We start from the raw sequence: 11,453 nt of genomic DNA on the forward strand, positions 1-11,453 counted from the left end.
TTTCAACTAGAAACTTTAATGTAATTATGCATTTTTACTTTACTAAGCAGAAAGGAAGATTAGCATGCATAGTTTTCTTACACGTACCATGGGGAATAAGACAGAGATCTCCAAGTGATAGCAAGACGCTCAAGTCATTCAAAAGAAATGGCAGGTGGTAATTTTAAAGACAAATTACCCAGAAAAGCTTTTATTGTTGATCACTTGTTATAAGATTTGCCATTTGCTAGTAATTGTACATTCAGCTGAAACTGACCTTTTATGAGAGCCAAGTGGTAGTATAAATGAAATGAATATATTCTTTATTGCAGTAATATAAAAAGAATGGCCTGAGCTTTTAACATAGTGCTTGACCTCTGGTGTCTGAACACCACCTAATCTCAGGAGTATTTCACAATAGCATATGATGAAATAAGTACTAATACAGCATTAGAGCAGTTAACACATTAGCACTTAGAAGCGTAAAAATATTATAGCTTTAGGTATACTTTTAGATTATAAGTCAGACTGACAACAGAAGAAAATTATGATTAGAGTACAATGCACTGAAATTCATCATTACACTAGTTAGTAAAGCATTGACTTTTCTATTTTGAAGTCTGTCTTTCCAAGATTCTCTACCATAAAGTCACATCAGGAAACTCTAGACACTGAAATTTAAAATTCTCGGTCAAAAATGAAAGATTTATAAGCATTAAAAACATGCTATTTCTCCTCAAAGGTCCTGATCTTACAAACAGCACCTTTAGGTTTAGATGGGCATACGTAAGTTGTGTTTCCTTTAATGGCATCAGTCACATACAAACTAATAAATACGTACAAAGGTGACAGTAAAGCCGGATCTTACAAAAGCTGTGCTTCCTCCTAGCTAAATGCACATGCAGGTTTATTAATGTGCACCATGCACTCACAACAGGGAAATAAGGCAGGTGGTAAGGGAGGGTGACCAGACAGTCTCTTGATGCTGCAGTTACTGAAATCGCGAACAGAGGTGAGGAGCAGCCATACACAGTGCGGAGGATACTACTAATACTACAGTGCTAAAACATGAAAAGTTAAAAGTTTACATGAAATTCTGCGTCCATCTTCATTGTCATCACTGAGATCAGAAGTGAATTAGTCGCTAATGGCCCAATTCAGAGTTCACAAATTTGCATCGAATGCATAATTGATTTCAATAAGGCTCTTCCTACTTAACACTCCTGAGACAGCCACATAAGGTGCCTGTGAGTCCCCATTTGCCTCCTGGTCTGAAGGCATTTTCTTCACACAACTCCCAGTGACAGGAGCAGAGAAACAGTAAAAAACAACATTAATTAAGAAGTGCTTTGATACAGACTTGGTCTCCTGTCATTCTACCACTACATTTTAGAGCTACTTAAAGGAAAGCAAAATATTCAGAAAGAGTATCTTGGGAATATCTGACACGGACTAACATCTCAATTGCTTGAGTGACTACTGAGTTTATTTTTATTATCATTATTACCACTTTAGAGCTACAAGCAACTGTGTTATGTTTGCTACCTTTCTTCAGTCAACACCTCTGTATTATGCCAGTATGAAGCCCATTCATCAAAGCACAATTTCAAGTGACTCCTGACCTTCAAAATGAAGGGTTTTCTTCTGCTTTCATTTCAGTTATTTTCACTACAGTGTCTCTGTGTTGCCAGAATCTCACCTCGTTCATCATCTGCACAGGAGAACAAAGCTCACTAACTCCTGACGCAGTATTTAGAATTCAACATCTTTACAGTTGGATGCTTTACCAGAACACTTCTAGTCTTTGTCTAAATACACTTGTTATTCAGGCTCTAGTAAAAAGGGAAAGAAAAAAAAAAAAAAAGAAAGAAAAAAAAAGAAAAAAACCACACACCCTTCACCTTTCAAAATCTCTAGATCAACTGAAAGTGGAAAAGCACTAGTCAGACACAACCATTACTTTTAAACAGTGAGACATTCACTTTCACTCAGAAAACTCTGAGGCAAGGGCACACTCTACCTTTAACTTTGATGTTTCATTTTCACGGCTTCCCCTAAGATGCTCTAAGTTATTGAAATCATACTTGGAGTTAAACAAGTAATGCTAACAGATATGTGCTGTGACTTCTCTCTTTTGCACTTACTTTCAAGTGACAGATTTTCCTACAGCAAAACTACAGCAGCCCCACTCAGTGCTCATGAATGCTGGGTCACAGCAGTGTGAGTCTGACAGCTCAACTCTTCTTTGCATGCAGGATACTCCACAGCAGCTTTACGAGAGGGCAGATTTTACAAGGATAGCTCAAGGTACACCGCACGCTACTGCTGCCCACCCTGCACGTGACTGATGCATAGAATCAAGCCCAGAGCAGCATATTACGTATACTTCAAATTTCTTGCTCTCGCCATGCCCAGGCAAAGTTCCTTTATTGAGGACTTACTTTGATAACTTACGTTGGAAACCAGTTTTTCATGCTGTACTCCTATGTAGGTCACAGCATCAGAACTTGGTGATCAGACAAGACGTCAGGCACAAAAGGTTGATCGCAAATAAGTACTATACAATTACATTGAGCAATGTAGCGTTGTTGTAAAAGCACAGCAAACAATCATAACGGCATTATTACCAACTTAAGCACATTTCACATGCAACAAAATATTGCAGGAAAACTTTGCCTTACAGTGCAAAAACAGACAGCATTTTAAATCTGTAACTTCTACCTTCTCCATTCAAAAGTGAGTGCCAGTATAAATAATTTTATAAAAGTCATGTAACAAGTCTGGCTTTGCAGTTCCCTTCAACAGAAGGGTACCTCTGTGTCTGTAGCCTCTAATTCAAACAGATTCCTCAGCTCTTTGCATCAGTACATACACACTTTGCATCAGCACATACACACTTTGCATCAGCACATACACACTTTGCATCAGCACATACACATTGCCTCTTCAGTTTATCAAGTTTCAACAGTCCTAGCTAGAAAGCAGCTTTTAAACAAATGACAAATGAAAACATACAACTACTGGTAAATCAAAACACATAAATCATGCTGCACATTACTATTTTTCTTCAAGCCATTGATGCAAAATCTTTTGAAAACACAATGTTTGTTCAAAAATATGACCGTAATTAAAGTTCTTTTGACTCTTTAAAACATGAGGCACCCAACAGACTACACTTCTTTCAGAACAGTAACAAATTGCTTCCTTAACCAAGTCAGTACAGTGGGGTAAGACAGAATGAAAAAAAAAAATCTGAAACCTGTATGTTGATTGCTTTAATTAAATTTCCGACATTGCACTGAGTTGCAAATAGGTAGCTTTCACATTAACGAGAGCACATGCTGCATGAACAGCTATTACACAACCTCTCAGCTCGGTAGGAGAAGAGCATACCCCAAAGCACACCTTAAAGCAATGCTAGGCTTCCAACAACCGAGTAGCTTGAATAGCTGCACACAGAACTGCTCAAAAGTTGTTGTGACAACTAGTAACAATGTAGATAAAAGACAAAGAAAACAACTCATAATAGGGAGCTCAGAAAAAAATAATTCACCTCTGCATAAATCACCATAACCATAAAAGCACAGGTCACTCAAGCATAAAAGTAGATATCGCTTATGAAGCTTAGCAAGAAACTGAAGAGTAACTTTGGATTTAATTATTGTTAAATACTTAGCTATCATGAGGCTTCCTGTATTGATACATGTTAGCAGAAACTTGCAAATGCTGGGATTCCTTAAAAAATGCACGGCCACTTCGCACCGTACATTCAGAAAATAAATGAGACAATAAAACTTCTCTGCGAGCTGAAAGCAACAAGTGTTTACCCAAAGTAACTAGAAGTCTGAAATTCCCTAAAAATTATTACTGTTTTTAAATGGGACAGGGCATGTCCTACCACTCTGTCTTAAAACAAATGGAGTAACAGTATGCAAAGGGAAAGCATGGGTCTGTGGTTCACAGAAGAGATTTCATTGATTTGATATAACTGATGAGCAACCTAAAGAGAATTTTTCTTAAAAAGAGCAGAGAAAGACCAGAGAATCAGTGAGCCTGAGGGACAACGGTGCCTGTGGAATAGTTACACACACAGGTCCTTTACTCTCCTGCGTTGTCCTAAAGCATGGCAGTGGGTCAGACCTATGTGAAGGAACCAACGTGGCTGTGCAGAGATCTGGTCTGTTCTGCATTGGCAACGTGGAACCACCTTCTCTGTATTTTTGTGAACTACATCCTTGCTGTCCTGAGATTTTCCACATTTATTGTTCCTAACGTAAAGTGGTCAACACTGCACAGTGAATAACTGTGGCTCTATTTCACCTCAAGGAGGGTAAATCTACTGCTTCCAACTTTAAAAAGGAAGCAAGCAAATCGCGGAGGCATCTAATTCACTCTACAAACAGCAGACCCTAATAGCAAAGTGCCAGTGGCAAAGCAGAAATCTTTCCTGAGGGCTCGAGCAGTCCAATTTAAGGAGCCCAAGCTCATGCCTTCCCATATAATTCCTCTCGTTTTGTCGTGCTCTCCGATTGGTAAAGGATTATCTGCCCCAGACATTTTTTTTTTTCATTCAGTCTTAAAGATGCAATAGGTATAAGGTTGTAGGGAAAAGCCGGAAAATAAAATTACAACCAAAACCACCTCCAATACTTTCGCAGGCAGATTGAGATATAACCTGTTGTGGGCATGTTTCAGCAGAAGGAAGAGCTAAGTAACAGGCTGCCTGGGGTCTCGGGCGGCGGAGCGGGGAGTGTATGTGTGTGTGGGAAGGTGTCTCTCCCCAGCAGCCGATGCCTCTGCTCCATTTCGGCTGCAGCGGAGGCGCCCGGCTGCGCCTCCAAGGGGCGAGCTGCCCGGCCCGGGGATGCGCGGCTGGGCTGGACCCCTCGGAGGGACACGCCGCTCCCTGGGGCCGCGGCGGGGTCCGGAGGAAAGGCGGAGGGGAGGGAAGGGTAGGACTGCCTTCCCCACCCTCCTCCTCCTCCGCCTCCCTCTCGCCCTGTCCCCGCTGGCAGAGGGCAAAGTTATTTCCCTCGCACACGGCGGCGGCGGGGGCAGCAGCCACTGCGGAACCGCTTTCTGCCTCTCGCAGCCCCGCTGCAACTCTCAAGAAGTTTCTGCCGGCGAAAGGAACCGTGGCTGAGGCTCGCCCGCGACCCGCCCCCCCCTTTATTTTTTCTTTTTTTGTAATCCCCCATTAGTTTGTATATTTATTTATTCAATTCTTTACATACACACGCCCCGCCAGAAAGCCCCTGTCTGCCACCCGGACCGGCAAAGCCGCTCCGCGCCGCGCAGACGACCTGGCTACTCAACGGCCCCGCTTCCGCGGGGAGTGCGCGCAACCGGGCGGCGGCGCTTCCCCCGCTCCGCTGCCCCCCGCCCCGCTCCGCCCGGCCCCTTACCTGCGATCTCCTGGTAGGGCACGCTGGCCAGGCTGAAGCCCTTGGCGCTGTACGCCTGCCGCACTTCCCCGCAGCTCCGCGCCTTGCCCTCGGTCCCCGCGGCTGCGGGCGGCAGCAACAGCAGCAGCAGCCCCGCCAAGGCGCAGCGCCGCGCAGCAGCCCCCTGCGCCGCCGGCATGGCGCGGCGCTCAAGTCCCGCGCGGCGCGCAAGTCCCGCGCCGCCGCCGCACCGCCGCGCCGCCGCCGCGTCCTCCGGTTGCGGGGGCGGCGGCCCGGGAGCCCCCCGGCCGCCGAGGCAAACTTTTGCGAGGTGGGGGGGAGATGGGCGCGCACACACACACATGCGCGCACGGCGGGGGCAGGAGAGCGGCAGCCTCTTCCCTCGCGGCTCCTTCTCCAAAGGCAAAGCGCTCTCGACACCCCCCTATCCCACCCCCGCCCCCCCCCCACCCAAAAAAAAAAAAAAAAAAAAAAAAAGGGAGGGATAAAAATCTGGCTGTTGATTGTGAGGATTGAAACCGCGGACGCGTTGCTGCGAGCGGAGTCCCGGGCCAGCGGCAGCACGATCCGCCGCGGAGCTGCGCCTGCCGCCTCTGCGAGGCTGGAGGTGGTGGGAAAAGCAGCCGGCGTGGGGATGGACTGGACAGCGGCTCTGTGCGTGCCTGTGTGTCTGTGTGTGTGTGCATGCGTGTGCCTGTATTTACGGGATCCGGGGAAACCTCTGCTCCGCGCAGCGCTGGAGCAGCCTCCTGAGCCAGGCAGGGAGAAATCCTGGAGACAGACACAGCGAGGCAGAGCCACACACACACTCTCACACACACACTCACACACACACACACTCTCACACACAGAAACGTGCTACACATTGCATCGCCGAAATACAGGAGCAGAAAGCAAATCCTGGCGTGGATCACTGTTTGCTGGCAGAAGGAAGGAAAAGCACCCACAGCCCCGAAAACTTCCTCCTCACCACGGATGCAGCTGCTCCTAGCCCCAAAATTACAAACTACCTGCTAGTGAGAAGTCAAAAAATATACTCTTCGGTAGTATTGCTCTCTGTAATGTCAGATGTGGAGTGGGCCCCGTAAATACTTTTTTTTTTTCCCCATTAATTATTATTTGTTGCATATATAAATACCCGAGCTAAAGTGCTAGAATGAGGATGAATCCATGGTCTAAAGGAGAGGGAAGGATGTTTCAGTGGATCAGACAGAAAAGAATGAAGAGGAAGCAAGAAAGGCAGTCCTTGACCCAGGTAATTCATGCCACCCTAGGAGAGGAGACAGACTCATAAATTCTCTCCTGCAAATGAGCATCCGCAAAGAATTGAATGGGGCAAGTGAAGAAAATTCCTGCAAGGTGAATTCAGTCTCCACTTAGGGAGTGAGAAAAAATATTCTGGTTTTAAGAATTTGATAGTAAAATCTGAAGTTACAGTTTTAAATGATTTATTGCAGTACTTTTTATGAGTAGGGTAGAGAAGTGTGATATTTTGTCAAAAGCATACAAAGATGTCAGGCTCACGATGAAGAGAAGAAGGCCAGCAGAAGAGATAAAAGGCCATCAACTTGAAGGCTCACCTATCAGTGAGGAGCCATAGAGCAATATCGTGACACTTTCATAATTCAAAATGCATTCAAATTAGACCAAAATTATTAGGTGCCAATACTGCTGCAGTGTCACATTAACTGCAGTGTTAGTCTTGGTTCTAGGCCAGTGTAAGGAGCCTGGTCCCACCTGACACTGTACATTCCCCTCACCTCCCTTACCATTTTCCATCTCCCACGTTGTCACTCCTTCTTCTTCTCTCTCCTTTTCCCCACCAAGGGAGTGATGATGCTCTGACACTGCTTGTGTACACAGCACAGAAGCAGCAGTTATGTGTGCAGCCCTTGTCCTCACTCTTCCTAACGAAGTTCCTGCATGTGCAGTGCAGCCAAGGGGGAGGGCAGGAAGGGATGGGTGAGCAATGGGTTTTATTAGAGCCCTGCAAACTGAACAGAAAGATGGTGTTAGCATCTGTCCTTACCACTTCCCCTTAAGGTGAGATGTCTCTAGGGCAGAGGTGCCAGACCCCAGTGACACCAAGTTGGAAGGCAAAGGTGTGGCAGGAAGATTAGCAAAAGAGATTTCCTTCCTTTCTTGCAGTCCACAAGCCATTTAAATCTCCATGGACTTCCTCACTACTCTGCTCTGGCAAGACCCCACCTAGAGTCCTGCATCCAGCTCCGGAGGTCTCAGCACAGGAAAGACATGGACCTGTTGGAGAGGGGCCAAGGAAGGGCCACCAGGATGACCAGAGGGCGGGAACAGCTCTGCTGTGAGGACAGGCTGAGAGAGTTGGGGTTGTTCAGCTTGGAGAAGACTCCAGGGAGACCTTATTGCAACCTTTCAGTACTTAAAAGGGCCTGCAAGAAAGGTGGGGACAGACTTTTTAGCAGGACCTATTGCAATAGGACAAGGGGTAATGCTTTTAAACTAAAGAAAGAGAGACTCAGGCTAGACATGAGGAAAAAAATTTTTACAATGAGGATGAAACACTGGCCCAGGTTGCCCAGAGAGGTAGTAGATGTCTCATCCCTGGAGACATTCAAGGCCAGGCTGGACGGGGCTCTGAGCAACCTGATCTAGTTGAAAATGTCCCTGCTCATTGCAGGGGGTTGGACTAGCTGACTTTTGAAAGTCCCTTCCAACCCAAACGATTCTATGACTCTATGACTTGCTGGCTTGAGGAGTTTAATTATATACCATAATCCCTGATAGCGCTTGTTTTGCAGGAGTGAGGGGGGTTGGTGGATAGATATTGTAGCAGTGTCAAGTGAAATCACCCAGCCTCGTCTCCTGGAGGACAGGATGGAAGTCACTGCTTTAGCAACCCCCAAATAATAAGCATTTAGTATAGGTTAGTGATCCCATATTAATGAAAAGTTAGACAAGGTTTGCATATTTACTGTATGGAAAGATTTTGACAGATCTGTATGTAAGATCTGACTGTATGTAAGATATATACAGTTCACCCCAAGATAGGATCAGGAAGGTGTTATAAATGTTACAAATTCCTTGTTTCTTCTGGATTGCTCCAACCTTCCTCTACATTGTGGTCAAAGTAGAGAATTAGTTTACCACATGTCAAGCCTGACAGACTCCCCCACAATATAATCTTATTCAACATTTCTTCAACCCACAGGAAAGTTACTTGACACAAATTCAAAGATGCAAATGAGAAAATCAACAAACTGGTTTGAAGTACAGAAATGATTGTAAAATAGCAGAAGAGATTCTGTGATTAGGTCAGGAGTGCACCTACATAATTGTTTTTTATGAAAATCGTAAATTTGCTAGGAAAAATGGGGCTTATTCACCCCTGCACTTTTTGCAAATACCAGTTGAATTCATGTAATCGATAATATGTTAGCACTTTTATATAAGGTGATGACAGCATGATACAACCTTTATATAACTTGGGAAACCCGCTATGGGAAAATCAGGCTCATTTCCACCCTTGAAACCTGTCTGGGACATAAATGGCCTCAACAGCCCGTTGCTTTGTAGTCCTGCATATTGAAGGAACAACTTACTCTCCCAAGAGCTCACATTTAAACACAGATATTTCTACTGCTACAACAAATCTCCTACTCATCACATGGGAGAGTTGTTCCGTGTTCTCAGTGCACACATAATTAATTTTGAATGAAGTGGAAGAGCTCCAAAGAAAGCCTAGGACGGAACATGCTCTAAGCTGGTGGCTTTAGCAGTCCCTTAGAAGCATAACTCCTTCTGCCAGGCACATCAGAGGCAAAGACTAAAAGCTCTCCTGTTTTAGGACTCACACTATTAGGTTATTTGAATTGGTCACACCTTACCCATGGTTTTTCAGCTGTACCTTATCAAAAAAACATGTAACTAGTGCATTTCGCGACTAGTGAAAATACCTCTTTAATCTGTTTTTTCAGAAGGAGGCACAAGAGACCACAAGTTGCTGAATTAGAAACAATTTGATGTATATAAGATGGTGAATAAAGTCCTCCTTCTTCCTCCTTGACTTAATGATTAGTGTCTTCCAGGTTAAAGAGTTCTCTGGCAGAGATGGACTTGATTCTGAGTTGCTGCATATTGGTGAGTGCTCAAACCTCTAAGTTGTTGGGTAAAAGGCTGGCTTTTCCTACGTCAGTTTTAGGAAAAAACGCATTCAATTAATTTGCATAAGTACCAAAATGAAACATTCATTTTAGTTAAATGGAACATTTTAATCACTGGGGAATGTTTTTGCTTCTTTTGCATTTCTGTGGGAAGAAATAATAGCACTTAAAAAAAATATTTTTAATATTTTTACTTGCGTGGCAGTCAGACTGGAAATCAATCATTTAGCCTCTTGGAGAGCCCCCTCTACCAAACACATTAATGTAGTAACATAGATGATTGCTTAGAATGAAGATTTTACAATGCATCTACTGGCCAAGTTTACCACAAGCAGGCACTTTTTTTTCAAGTTATTCCAAATAGAAGATGTTCATTCATATCAAGTTCTACTGGTTCATTTTTTCACAAACTTTCTCCTACAGTTGTGCCAAAAATGTGGAAGACAAATTATTTTCAACCTTTGTTTCTAAATTCTTTTATAAAAATGGATTTAAAGTAATCATTCACACCCCATCATAATGAAAAACATCTACGCAAAGTGGAGTAGCAGTCTGTGTTAATTCCTCCAACCACTGGAACACTCTGCCCCACATGGCTGAGACAGTTTGATGGTGTGCACTGAAGGAGCTATGGAATCTCTAAACAATAAGGACAAAAATATGTATTGAATTGCTGCATCATTTGCCAAGCAGCTTTCATATTGAGCTCTGAACAATTCAAGGACATGGTGGAAAAACATATGATTATGGATTTTAAATGTTATAAAATGTAGTACGTAGGAGTGAAATTGAGGTTTTACAAGAGAGTTTTGCTCATTTTTTTCATCTTTTTGAGTTATTTCACTTTAGAAACAGGATAAATGATGTTATGTTGAAATATACACTGATTTATTATCAGGTGTTATAAAAACACTCTCATTGATGTCACGAGTATTAAGAGGACTGCACAGACAAAAGCATCTTTCACTTGGCTTGACAATAAAGCTTTGGCAATTGTCAAAACACTCTATAACTCAACTTCACAAAAAAAAAAAAAAAGAAAAGAAGCTGATTTCCAGATTCACCATGAAATCTATGTGCTCCGTAGATTTGCATCTTTCACAGAATGGATTTCTAGCAAGAAGGTTTAATGGGTTGAGGCAGTAATTGGTGAGTTTCTTAGATGTCAAGTAGAATTGTTGTTGCTGAAGTGGCTCTGATGTTTTTCTGATCGCTTCTGTGCAATTAGCCTCTGTCAGCACTACCAGGCTCTGAAGCACTGCAGAAGCTGTAGCTCTCTCTGGGGGGGTTGGCAAGATCCTGGCTTCATCTTAGGGAGAGATCCATCCTCACACAGATTTCCAGCATGTTTTTTCAGAGTGCAAAACACATTCTTGATATTGAGGACCTAGTCACCCACACTCCAGGCTGTACACCCCAACAGGGAAATCTGAACGTATAGAAATAAAACTGTGTGGACAAATATGAAGAAATTACATGAAGAAAGTGCTCTTATTCTAGGTCTACTGTAGCTACTCCAGGTGGGCATTGCTCTTTAAAAGCCTGGAAATCTTTAATTGTGTGATGGTGAGGTAACATTTTGAATGAATTTGAGCTATGAGTTTGTCTCAATAATACTTTCCAAAGACCAGTTCAATATAGGCATATGTTGCAACACCAAAAGATCCCTCTTAGCTGGTTTTTATTTTGTGTCCAGAGCCTTCATAGAAAAACTTCCTCCACACAGCACAAATTGCTCTTCCTTAACACTCTATGCTAGAAGGGGAAACTTTTTTTTTTTCTTTGCACTGTATGGTATTTGCTGCAAAATTAATGCAAAGCCCAGTTCTTTCCAAAAAGTAAGCTCTAGAGGCACAGGTGTGAAGAACTCATCTTGCTCTTGAAGTTGCGCTCAAAAATAGAATTGTCAACACAGCTGCTAGATAAGTCC

General features: G+C 43.5%; 1 protein-coding gene across 1 annotated transcript in view; it reads right to left on the reverse strand.

The window, feature by feature from the left end:
• The window catches only part of GPC6 (glypican 6), a 769,976-nt gene extending 764,249 nt beyond the window's left edge, over positions 1-5,727 (reverse strand). The window contains exon 1 of the mRNA XM_065651447.1: positions 5,385-5,727. Coding sequence (XP_065507519.1) covers positions 5,385-5,727 — 343 coding nt within the window. The remainder of the gene's footprint in view (positions 1-5,384) is intronic.
• Between the last annotated feature and the right edge of the window lie 5,726 nt (positions 5,728-11,453).

The sequence above is a fragment of the Caloenas nicobarica genome, chromosome 1 (assembly GCF_036013445.1).
Source record: "Caloenas nicobarica isolate bCalNic1 chromosome 1, bCalNic1.hap1, whole genome shotgun sequence".
Classification (NCBI taxonomy): Eukaryota; Metazoa; Chordata; class Aves; order Columbiformes; family Columbidae; genus Caloenas; species Caloenas nicobarica.